The sequence below is a fragment of the Patagioenas fasciata genome, chromosome 1 (genome assembly GCF_037038585.1).
Source record: "Patagioenas fasciata isolate bPatFas1 chromosome 1, bPatFas1.hap1, whole genome shotgun sequence".
NCBI lineage: Eukaryota > Metazoa > Chordata > Aves > Columbiformes > Columbidae > Patagioenas > Patagioenas fasciata.
In genome coordinates this window covers 93,615,678-93,628,830 of record NC_092520.1, presented here as the reverse complement: position 1 = coordinate 93,628,830, position 13,153 = coordinate 93,615,678, and the positions used below count along the sequence as shown (strand labels likewise).

Below are 13,153 nucleotides of genomic sequence, written 5' to 3'. Positions count from 1 at the left end.
TTAGCCATTCTGCATAGTGTTTATTTATAAACAAAAACATTGCATTTGATCACGTACAAGTTTTGATCCAGCAAACTCAGATTTATACATTTTTTAATTGTTTACAAAAAATACATTTTAACAAGTGAATAAACCCCATTTCCATTAGTCCACTGTTCTCCAAAGTGCAAATGTACAGTGTAAATTTGCCATTTTTAATATAGACATATGCTATATTTTGACAGTTGTCTATAAGAAATTCAACTACAGAATCTGATAAAACATAATAAATAATGATTAAGAAATGGAAAACTACACACCAATAAATGGAAAATATAAACTTAAAAAAAGTCATACAGTTATATTACAGCCAACTCTTCAAAAATCAAACATTCAATTTATCTGTTATAAGGTACAACAGTACTGCATTATCCTTATTGGCATATTAAATAGATAGCATCTTAAAATGGAAATACTGTCCATTGAAAGAAACTGACTGAACTACAATGAAAACATAATCTAATTAATTCAGGACAAGAGTGGTGCAAAAGCCAAAAAATGCGTGCTTTATAAAAAAACAGATACTTCATAGGAATGAAGGCATTGAACACTATTTCATGATTTTTTAATTTTTTAAAAGCAAGAACCATTTTGCTTGATCACTGTTTGGATGACAAATGCCACCACAGAATAAAATGTGGATTTGATATCTTTGCCACCTCTCTTCTCATTCCTGATGACTTCAAAAGAAAACCTGACTGAGAATACTGTCACCATCCTAACAGTGATTTCTCTCTGTACCATTTCTTCCAAGAAGTTTTTCCATGAGCATTAGAGCACAGAACTAGTGGCTTAAAAGTCACTATAAAACATTTACCAAAAAAAATAAAGGGGGGTGGAGGGGGGAGGGACTCCCCTATCTTACCTATAATAAAAGATGTCTAAGCTTTAAGACAGCATTGAACATTTTCACCTTTAGCTCACTCTGTAGTAGTTAACGCTACCGATAAGGAAACAAAGTACTTTGACTGGTTTAATAAAGAATTTAGTAGTCTGACTTATTCATACTCAGCATGGTGTATTCCAATAGGAAGGTAAGCTTTGGAGATGACTCTCAACCCTCATATCTCAGCCTGAAAGACTCCAAGGAAGACTGTATGTTTCATACTGCAATGATTTGGGGTTTTTTGAGTTAAAGTATATAAGCATTTGCATACATCATAGAAACTCTATGTCAATCCTGTTCAGCACTGGGCTTCACTGAAAAAAGGCCCTTCAGGTCTCAAGAGGCAGCGTTTGATGCCAAGCAGAGGTTGCCCAGGAATCCCACCTAGCTTTGGATATCCCACCCCAGCTTGTTATCTCCAATGACCACCAGGATGCTCCCCATCCCACCAGTTGCCTTTGACTTAGCAAAATGTAGGCAAGAGCTGTGTGTGAAATCTGACTATTGATGCCGTGTACTGGTACATAGCTGGACTTGTGAACCAGCACTGCTGTGTTCAAAGGGGAGCTATAGGATAGAGCTGAAGGTCCCTCTTACTGCACTCAAATACAGACAAGTTCTTGGATACAGAAAACAACAATCAAGTAGCAAGGGCAGGATGCAAATAGGCATGTGGTTCCATCACTGAGGATGACATATCCTAGCCATAGCCCATGCAGTTGTTTATGCTGCAAAACTGTGGACAAATAATCTTCTTTAGTGAAATTAAAAAAACGCAAATGGGACCCAAAGATCATCAGTTTTCAGGATAAAACCCTTAAAGAATTTTTCTTCTTTTGGTAGCATGATCTGGTTTCAGCTGAGATAGAGTTAATTTTCTTCCTAGCAGCTGGTATGGTGCTGTGCTTTGAGTTTAGAGTAAGAATAATGTTGGTAATACACTGATGCTTTAGTTGTCGCTAAGCAGTCAAGGACTTTTCAGCTTCTCATACTGGTATGCCAATGAGAATGTGAGGAGTGTGCAAGAAGCTGGGAGGGGCATAGCCAGGATAGCTGACCCAAACTGCCCAAAGGGATGTTCCGTATCATATGACAATTGCTGCTTGGGGAGGGGCTGGGCACTGATCACTGGGTGTGAGCAATTTCACTGTGCATCACTTCTTTTGTACGTTCTTTTGTTGTTCTTCTTCTCTCTTCCTCTACTATATCTTATTAAACTGTCTTTATCTCAACCCACAAGGTTTTTTTATTCTCTCCTCCATCCCTGGTGGGGCAGGGTGGGTGAGCGAGCGGCTGTGTGGTGCTTAGTTGCTGGCTGGGATTAAACCACAACATAGTAAAACACAAATATTACCCATATGGCCAAAATTTTCATTTACTAGTTACATTTCTATCCCATTAATGCAACAATACAACATTGCTGATAGCAATGAAACAATACTGTAGTATACAACAACACTACTAAGGTTTGTTCGGAAGAAGGAAATCAAGGAAGGCTCTTTTTTTTTTCATTTTTAACATATTCCACTACTCAGATTTCCAAAGAGGAAATAATTGCAAATATTAATGCTTATATAAGATCAAAAGTCAACAAAAAAGCTTTTGTAGAAAAGTATTAAGATTCCTAATAAAAATATTTGCAAATTTAATTACAAATACATTTTAAAGCAAAATCCTTAATTAAGTACATCATGCTTGGTCAATATTGACAGTGTTCCTTTAAGAGCAAGTGAAGATAACACCCACTGCATCTGTGGGAACACCTAAACGCGTAGGGTATGTACACTTATTGAACAAACTATGTCAAATATATAAAGTGAGGACGCAGTATATACAATTTTGAACCTACACAAAGATTATAACAGAAGATCAAGTAGGAGTCTGCTAAAATCTTAAGTACTACTAATTTCATGCATTTGTTCTACAACTTGTCCTAAAATTTCATCTACTACATCAATATCATAATTTACTTGCTGCAAGTCTAGATCAGGCATGATTGTAGCCAGAAGTTGTCCAACATTCACTCGAAGAGAGCGTAGTTTCAGGCTGTGAAGAAATAGTTAGATATTATTAGACGCAGATAAAGTTTCAAAACACACAGTAGTTTATTTAACAAAGCTGGAAAGGCTCTGTACAGTACTTCCATAAACCAACAAAAAACTGATGCAGTTAAAGCTGCATCAAGATAATTTCAAAATCTACCAGTTTTTCAAAGCTAAGCCTCTTGAGTTTTTCATTTTGAAGGCATATATTCCCTTAGCTTCAAACAAATACTAAGAGCTAAACTGAATTCTGCCTTTCCCAAAACAGAACAGAAATATTTCTGAGTGCTTTTATTTAAGGTAGTAAATAAGCACGAACACAATCCTTTATCCCACACCACCTTTTCATTTCTCAAAACAATACTAAACCCCAGTATTTTTAAACATTTAGAAGCACAAAATACTATCACCTAGAGGAGCAAAAGAAAAAGAAGAGAGAAGAAGGCAAGAAAGAGTACTTTGTTCAAAGGCTTTAAAATATAAAGAGGTAAGAGTCAAGTAGTAAGGTAAGAGTTACAGTACAGGGAAAATGCTATGCCTCTTCTTTTTTCTTTCTTTCCTGGATCCCCTTGTTCTGTGTTCCTCCTAGCTGAATTGCTTTCAAATTACCCATCTCTTCTCTTGAGCATTTCCTTCTACCATCAGTTCCTTCATCACCTCCAGTTGTCAGTCTTCACAGTGCCATCCCACCACAAGTCCTATTGGGATGTAAGTTACTTATAAGTCCTGCATATATTTGCTAATTCTTTTAGGAAGCACAAGTCAGATGCTCTAAGAGAAAATGAAATGCTGGCAGATGAAGGGGAGATTTAGCCACAGAAAAAAATTCAACTGAAAGGGGTCTCTGGACTCACTCTTCGCTCTTCTAAAACACATTCAAAGCAGAACTAACTCAGACCAGGTTGCTTAGGACCTTCTTGTATCTTGAAAATCTCAAAAAACTGAGATTCCACAATCTCCTTGGGTTCCTTTTTCAGGGTGTGACTACCCTCACTGTGAAGACCTTTTTCTTCACTAATATTGAAACAGAATTTCCCTTGTTGCAGTTTCTGTCTATTGCCTCTCAGCCTGTCACTGTACTCATGGGAAGCCACTGCCTTCATCTTTTCTATATCCTCTCATTACATAACAGAAGAGAGCAATAGGATTTGAAGATGACCCACTCTTTGTAAGTCTGTTTCCCTCAGCTTCCCATCTTGGTGGCCCTTCCGTATACTTGCTTCAATATGCCAGTGTCATTCATACACCAGGGAACCCAAAACCGGAGAAAATAAGTCCATGTTTGGTCTCACAACGACCAACATTAGGGAAGAATCACTTCCCTCAAACTGCTGGCTGAACTCTTGCCAATAAAGCCCGGTAGCCACGGGGCTGTCCCACCACAAGAGTGCGCTGCTGACTCACATTCCACTCTCAGTCCACCATCATCACAGGCCATCTTCCAAGCTGCTTTCTTACTAGTAGTCTCCAGCTTGCTCAACTTCATGAGGTAGGTGCAGAACTTTGCAGTTGCCTTTGTTGCATTTCCAGGAGGTTTCTTTCAGCACATTTTTCTAGTTTGTCAAGGTCCCTCAACAGTACCCCTACCCTTCAGAGTATTAATGGTTCCCTCCAATTTGATGTCATCATAAATTTACTGAGTTAACTTTGCTCCATCATCTAGGCCCTTAATGAAGGCATTCACCATTACTGGCCTTGACATTGATCCATGAGCTCAGCAGTTTGGCCAATTTTATGAACCACCTCCTAGTCTACCTATCCAAACCACACCTCACAAGCTTTGCTATAATGGCAGCCCACATTGAAAGCTTTGCTACAATGAAGGTTCACAGAGCTGCTCATCTCATCGTAAAAGGCAATGAGGCTGCAGAGGCACCATTTGCACTCAGTAAATCCATGCTGGTTGTTCCTAATCACCTTGACTATCACGGGGCTGCAGGTGGCTTCCAGGTAGATTTGCTCCATGGTCTTCCCAGGGACTGAGGCTACACTGACCAGCCTGTAGTTCTGCCCATCCTAAATATGGGCATGGCAACTACTTTTTTCCAGGCATCAGGAATGTTGACTGCCACAACCTTTTGGAGATAATCACTGCAAGGCCAACTCTCCATCAATTAGCCAGCTCCCTTTGATGCATTTCATCTGGTCCCACAGACTTGTGTATGTTGAATTTATTAAATGGTCCATTAATTCAGTCACTTTTTAATCACAGCTAATGTTTCACTCCCTAAGATTACCACTTGGCTCAGAGACCTGGGTGGCCAGAGGGCAGACCTCACCACTAAGAAAACAAAGTAAAGAAAATACTGGGTACCTCACTAATCTGTGCCTCATATACATAACGCCCTTTGCAACTGAGCACTCGATTCACTGAGCAGCAGGCCCACATTTTCCTTAGCTACCCTGTTGCTGGTACTGTGCTTACACAAGCCCTTCTTGTCCCCCTTCATAGGTCTTGCCAGTTTTAACTGCAGCTGAGCTCTGGCTTTCAATTCCATCCTACGTGCTTAGGTAGTGTGCCTGTATTCCTGCTGTACTGATCATCCCTGCTACCATCTGGTATGTGTACTTCTTTTGTGTGTTTGCTATTTCTACTATATTAACTGAGAGCTACAAGCTCTCTGTAAGTTCAAAATAATCGTTTAGTTCAAAAATACACTCTGGATGCAATCCAGATGCACAGGATTGGTCTGCAGCAAGAAGTTCTTACAGGAAAGGCAAGTTTCAAAATAAAACTCTTTTCAGTAGAGTACTATTGATTCAAGAAAGAAAAATAATATAAAAATGAAGCTCAGCTACACAGCATAAGGTAATGAGCGCCTTCTTTCTTGCCTCCTTTATCTCTCCTTGTTCTGCAAGTTGTGTCTAGAAATTACATAGCATTTTTGATATTTTTAAGAAGTGTCAGTATGGCATTCTATTGTGCAATGGCCAGCCCTGCTCACACAAATACCTAAACCATAAAAAAAAATAAATCAATCACTCAATAAAAAAAGTTTAGTTAGGAGTCACAAGAGGCAGCAGAAAGGAATTCCAAGCATCACATTTTATTATATGATTATCAGACACGACCTTCATCAAGATGTTTTGGTTACAATCAGCCAGTCAAAATCTTGCTTGAAATATAGTCTAGAAAGAACAAAATTGATACCTTTCTCCATCAGAAAAATTTACAGAGTCTTCTACATTACTGGTGGTAGAATCATTTGCACGTGCTACTGCTTGTGGAACTGAAGCTTTTAACTGTGCGATTTCTGCTTTGAGTTCTTCACATTGACAGGCAATTTGATTTTTTTCCACTTCCAGTAGTTCAACCTGGCAAGTAAATAATTTAAAATATCAAATAAAATTATTATGAATTAAAGACAACTTAAATTATTAAAATTTGCACAAGTTGACTCCTTTAAATTAACTTTTCACTGAGATTAAGATATGACAACCTGGATAAACTGCTTTAAAATAGCCAGCTGTCAGCTGAACCACTGTATGTGTGCTCCCTCTAAGCCTGCTCGCTCTTGCCTGGTAGTCAGAGCCACTCGGAGCCTTCCAGTCTCTTCCAAGTCCACTTATTTCTACCTACAGAAGCAAAACCCACCAATTTAGTATTTCTTCCCCCATTTAAGTGGCTTGATTAGTTAGTGGACCAAACTATACAACACATTGTGTACTAGAATTGCTATGAAACACCCATTAAAACATAAAAATAATTTAATTGTTAATTTGAAGAATATTACTGTTTTAACAAACATACCTCACTTTTGTATCTGTCTCTCTCGATGCTGCACTTGTCCAGTTGCCTGAAAACATCATCCAGTTGTACAGCAATCTCATCTACCTCACTTTTATTTTCACCATCAGCACACTTGCTGCATTCAGTTTTTAAGTTCTGCAGGGTACTGCATTGTTCCTTTAGTTTTGCTATTTCTTCTAAGGCCTGTTCATGGAGAATGGTCACTTCTGCCACACTTCTTCCATGAATGTTTTCCTCTTCAAATGGAATTGTCTCAGTTGACTGATGGCACATTTCTTTTTTTACATACTTATTAGTCATTTCTAAAATCCTCTGTTCCAGTGTTTCTACTTGTTTGGTTAATGCTTCACATTTGGCTTGGTACATTTCTTTTTCTTTGCTTAATAATTGCAGCTGATTTTTCAGTTCGTTTTCAAGATTTCCAGATGTCTCAGAAGCATCATTAACGTTGTACAGTTTAGTTTCCATCTCTGTCCTGGGAACTTGAATTTCAGTATTATCTTCCACCTCTTCCTTTTTAACGACTAATGTCGGGAGCTCTGTCTGTGTCGCTGAGGTCAACTGTTCACTTTTTGATTCTGAAGCAGCTGCACTGCAACCTTCTCCAACACTGCAGTTTTCTTGCTGCTTCTCCTCTTGATGCAAATTAACACTTTCAGTTTTTACTACAGGAACATCAGAATCTGCTGAAGGCTTTGGAGTACTGCTCTCCTCTAAAATAATGACATCTTCATCATCATCATCATCATGGTTGTTGAACGTTTTGTCATTTAATCGAGGTGTCTTTAAAGACACAGGTGTCACAGAACTAGGTGCCTTCCGTTTAACACTGAGAAGCAAAATATTAAACTGATTATTGTACTGCTCAAACACTGCAAAGTCTTTTGTTTCAAACAGTGTTTAGTGTTTCTATACGCACTATTAAAAACGACCACACAATAACTAGAAAGGGATGTCTCCTTGTATAGCATTTTAAGATGCGTTGCCAGAATAAATACCTTTCCTGCAAAAACAAGTGGCTGCCATCTGCACACTAAAATTATTACTTTCATGTATTATTTTGAAACTGACTCAGACTCAGTATTTGCAGCAACATCCCCCTGAACCCATTCCTTAACCAAAAGAGGTTAAGGAAAACATACAGCTGAGTGTGGTTAACGCGACACAGTCTTTTCCTAAACAGAGAAATAACTAAGCAATTTTCCTTGCCAGTGCACAGTATTTTGTGCTGCATTCACTTTTGTACATCAAAGGTACCTTTAATCCACTTGTTGCTTTCTATAGTCCCAAAAGTGACACATGAATTTTGGCAGCTATTGCCTGAAGATGGGACTGCACTCAACACCATCATTTTCATTAACAAGTTATTAATTTTAGAAAGAAATAGGAATCTACTTCGCACAGGTTCACTAACCTGTTATCAGAATCAGAATGAGGAGAAGACACTGATCTATTTAAAAGAAGCAGAGGTCTTTTGACAGAAGCATTTGATGTTTCTGGTAAAAGTGATCTTGGAACAGCTTCCTTTCCACTCACAACTGAGAATGTTTTGAAGTCTTTACTTGCAGAGACGGGTGTTTTTAAAAACATTTCATTATTGATCTATAAGATAATTTTGTTAAGAATGAAGAGAAACAAACATTAGTAGATTATTCAGTATAGGTTTAAGCAGCTCTCCTAACTATCTGCCAACACCTAAAACTCTGACTGACATTTCTTATGCATACTACAAGGATCTCCTTGAAGTCAGGCTCAGTATTTTGCAATAAGAAAGGTTAAGTAGACTCCACATTGCAAACCCCAGTTTTCTTAACTTAGTGATCACAGAGACTCTGTGCCCAAACTCTACTGATGTGTGTGTGAAGTGTTCTCTTCATGTTGGTTTAAGACATACAACATTATTAGAAAGCAGCAAGTTCGATATAACAATTACAGACTTCTGGCAGATTTCCCAAAGGAATTTGAATACTGTACACCACCTGCATGCTCCTCTCCATGCACAGATTTGTTGTGGTCAGCAAGCAGCTTTCTGATCTTACAAGTTTTTCCTCTAGATACAGCTATTTTCAAGTACCATGTTGAATCTCAGACAAGAGCTTTTCCCAGGCTTTATCACTGCATGAAAATCTGACCATCATACACAAAGTATGGGACAGCCACTCTTACTTTTAGAAATTACCTTTGTGCTTGGGTAAAGGTAATGGCAGAAGACTTAATACAATTAAGTATATAGGTTAAAACAGGAAATGCAAAATAACTTCTCCAGACATGTAGTGATCTTAGATTAGCACTTTACTTTGAAAGCAACTTAAGCTAAATCACATGTAGAAAATGTGATTCTGAGTTCCAATTTACACATTCTCATCACCCAACTTTATTGATTTGCATCTGCATTTAATTTGAATTTGAGTGTCTCCTTGCAACAGTACAGCTACTACAGGTCTGTCTATCCCCATCCTCGCCTCAGTTTTAAGGGCATCTTTACTTTCACATCCTCATCACATCTCTCTACAACAAATGCACTTTCAATCATCAGATGTCATGCCATAAAAACTGGTATGAGAGACTGACATATTTTCTAGTACTGTTTTATGACAGCTTTGTCCCTCTCAAACTCTTTCTTAGGTACCACATGGAAAACAACGGTGTATTTTCAATCACTGGACAGCAAAGATGGGGGATGTTTGGTTTACTAATAGTGAGCATAACCTGTACGGCAATCAAAACAAAACAGGATGTTGAACCAACTGGTTGGCCACCAGCTAAAGCAAACCAACTCAAATCCTGGCCTATTTGATCAAAGTGCATAGTATTGTTGCCAGCAAGAAGCTACTGAAATCAGTTTCCCATCAACTTCAAGAGTTACCTGGTAGTTGTACTCTAGTCGCTTCTTCAGTTTTTCCCTGTCTCTGCACAGCAGGAAGGAAAAAAAAAATATTGAGGGCTTAGATTCAAAGTGTTAATTCATTACAAAACCAAACCAACCACAAAATCTAAAAGCACATGATACTTCTTATCTCAGCTAACTACAGTGAAGTTCTAATGAATTCTGGTTTATTGAATGAAAATTTTCTTTCTGCATGAACTCAGAAGCTAGTATAACTTCAAGTTAGCTTAACTTCAAACAAGTTCTCTCTCAGATTAAGATTTATTTTAAAAATCTGAAAAAACCCCAAACTCCCACTTGTAGAATGCAACACCAGTTAAAATTACTCATGTTCTTTCCATACACCTCAGCTAAGAATCCTCCTGTTCTTAAATTAATGTACTGAGATATTCAGACGCTTCAACAGGCACCTTGAAAATAATAGTTACCTAGATGAGGTCTCCTAACAGCCCTAGTAGCTTGCTTCTCCAACATCCCCAACCATCCTCATGCCACTTACTACTGTAAAAAAACACCCCTCTTAGAGCTGTACTTGAATGGCAACCGCTGCATTGATTTTCCCAGTAGTTACTAAATGAGACACCCCTTTCATTATAACTTTCCTAACTTTGATTTAGGAGGGCAAACAGCTATTAAGTCAAAGAGAGAAATTTGAATGTGATGCCAACATGCTAATAACAGAAATGAACAGTGCTATTCATCTATTCACTGCCACAATCAAGTCTTGATTTCCGGGCATTATTGTCTGTCTGGATATATTGCCAGAGAGCCGCAATTATACCATAGGTGAAATAAAAGGGTATTTAGTTTTCACATTCCATTTCTAGTGTTGAGACACTTGTAAAAAAGTCTCTAGTACTCACTTTTTCTTATAAGTTTTCTCATATGTGGGATGTATTAAGTCATCATCTTCTGGTTCTTCTGGCACATTACAGTCCCTGAGTTAAGGAGAGGAAAAAAGAAGTGACAGAAAGAGCTTAATATCTGTGCTTATAACAGGTGATAAAATTAAAACTAAAAGAGGTATTTAGATATTGATTGAAATATAATTTTACCGGAATTGTGGGTCAGGGTTCAGCGAGCAGTACCACTTTTCTGGCAAGTGCTCTATTCCATCTGGCAGCTTCCGCCATTTCAGACATCCATCACATTGTACCCATGTCTGATCAGGCTGTTTTCTGTAGTGGAAAAAATATAACTTTCACATGAAAAGTTCATTCTCATGACTGAGTGTAAAACAGTAATAACAGTATGTAAAATCCTTCTGTTTAAAAGTGATACTCACTGTATCTCCTCAACTGGCAAAGCTAATGGATATTCTTCGTTTTTCTTCCTTTTCATTTCATTCCAGTAATCATTAAGCTTTTCTCCTAATGCTGCTATTGTAAGTCTGAAAAGTTTTTAAAAGACCACCTTAAGTAATCAAGTCCTAGCACAGAAAGAAACTTTATAAACTACAGTGAAAAAATAAATGTATGAACCACTCTAATATTTCTATTTGCACAACAGCAAGCTTTTTGCTTTTAGAAAACCCTAGAAACTAGGAATTGTGTGAAGTCATGTTTGTCAGCAAAGAAGTTACTGGAAATACAAGTTGGAGCACAGACAAAGACTGAAACCAAGAGAGCTCAATTCAGAAGCGCTGTGAGTGTACAGTGCAAACTCTGAGGCTACCTAACCAGTTCAGCCTCAGTCATAGAAGAAACAAATACAAACCCACCTCTGTCAACCCAGTACCCAGCTGTGTATTTGGCTGATGTTTCTGTACTGCCATTAACTGCAGGTTCATGACTGCTCTAGGCTGACGTACAACATTACTACATGGAGATTGTAAACACATGACCACTTTAACGTAGTATAAAGTCTACACACCACTAAAAGAAGCAGGCCAGTCTTGCCCTAGGTTAATTTTTAGCTGGATTAGTTTCCTGATCAGGGTTCATCATGCAGTTCGATGACTACAATAGCTGGCACACACAGAAAGGAGTGGTGTGGAAGAACAACAAGCTCCACAGGTGAGGTCAAGGTAAGACTGTCTCTTGCCAGCATGCTGAATTTATGTCTGAGGAAAGTGCCTGGGTAACCAGAATCTGAAAGTCAGCCCCTCCCTGCCTGGCTTTTTTCTCAACACCTACACCACCCCATCCCTTGAACTAACAAATGTTTCTGCAATGAATTAGTCTGACCAATAGAGTTTTGATCTAGATCACCTCTGAACCCAAATAATGAATTTCTGTGCCAAAAAAAAGAAGTACCACACATGCAGAAATGAGCAGCAATGCATTTATGGGATCATCTCTCTTCTGGAGAGGGAAGAAGGACAGGTCAGCTTAAACGAATAATGAAATTACAACATCAGTTTTATGTTTGTTTTGGGCTGGAACACTACCTTTTGAAAACCTGTAGCAGTCTTTGCAGAAAAACCTTTATAAAAGATCTTTTATGTGTAGTATCGCTACGCCCACGCTACAAGTACTTTTAAAAAAGAAACAAGTAAAAAGCATTCAATGGTCATTGTGCCAGCCTGTGGGAACACAGTGCAAACCTTGGTCAACACAAATGACTATCCTGCGGCATTCCCAGTTCCTCCCTGTCTGCCAAGAGAACTGTTAGTGCCACCGCAGAGGAAATGGTTTTTCAATACAAATGTTCTGTGAACCTAACACAAGAGCTATTTTCCAGTTTGACTGATTTCCCTGATCTGCTTTACCATGTGTTCTCATTAATGGCTCTGCTGGCACAATGGTGGTAGAAACACGAGAACTGTTTGAAGTTCACAACACCACTGCACAGAGCAGCACAAACTGTGGGTGCTGTTTAAAAGATACAGTGAGACTGAACTGTAGTGGCTGTAGCAGCTATCAGCCTTGTTGCTGCTCCTCCTCCAGAAGACTGCTGTTTCAACAGCAGGAATGACCAGATTTATCTTGTTATAACCTCTCAATTGCTGCAGTTAACAGCTCTGTTTATTACAGCATTCTGGTGTGGTTTCTGCGTTATCTTTATCTGCAGAGCTCCATATAGATCAGCAATTCAGGAAAGGCTCTGTGAAGAGATCAGGTTGCCAGTGGAAGCTGAACCACAGCTGGTTAATGGGCAAAGCATGCACCTTGGAAAAGGTAATGATTTCTCCTGCCAAAGTTCACCCCAACTATGTTTGCAAGTCAACACCCTGAATTTCTAAATCCACATTGAAAGCAAGTGTTATGGCACATAAAAGGGCAGGCACTTTCCCTCTAAGTGCACAAAGGAGCCAAAAACAAGAACACCGACAAACCTGACAAGGGAGGTAGTGATAAGAACAAACCTGGTAAGTCACACTAACTGTTATGGTATGTGGAGTGTGAGAATGTTGGGGTTTTTTTGTTGTTGGGAAGATAAGGAAAGGGAAGAAGATAAACACAGAGTCATGAAACTTGACTAAATAGAATTAACAAAGAAAAGAACCAGAAACAAACCTGGTCAGTCACACTAATTGATGGACTATCAAAAAACTGCAGACAAACAGGGATTTTGCAACTGATAAGGCTGCAAACCTAAGGGTCCAG

General features: G+C 38.6%; 1 protein-coding gene across 2 annotated transcripts in view; it reads right to left on the bottom strand.

Annotated features, from left to right (window-relative positions):
• The window catches only part of MORC3 (MORC family CW-type zinc finger 3), a 30,562-nt gene continuing 17,409 nt past the window's right edge, over positions 1-13,153 (bottom strand). For both annotated transcript variants that reach the window (XM_065862374.2, XM_071810868.1), the window contains exons 10-17: positions 10,891-10,995; positions 10,661-10,783; positions 10,469-10,543; positions 9,585-9,627; positions 8,133-8,320; positions 6,719-7,547; positions 6,119-6,282; positions 1-2,971 (exon numbers count right to left, since the gene is read on the bottom strand). In XM_065862374.2, coding sequence (XP_065718446.1) covers positions 2,818-2,971; positions 6,119-6,282; positions 6,719-7,547; positions 8,133-8,320; positions 9,585-9,627; positions 10,469-10,543; positions 10,661-10,783; positions 10,891-10,995 — 1,681 coding nt within the window. In that variant the 3' untranslated portion in view covers positions 1-2,817. The remainder of the gene's footprint in view (positions 2,972-6,118; positions 6,283-6,718; positions 7,548-8,132; positions 8,321-9,584; positions 9,628-10,468; positions 10,544-10,660; positions 10,784-10,890; positions 10,996-13,153) is intronic.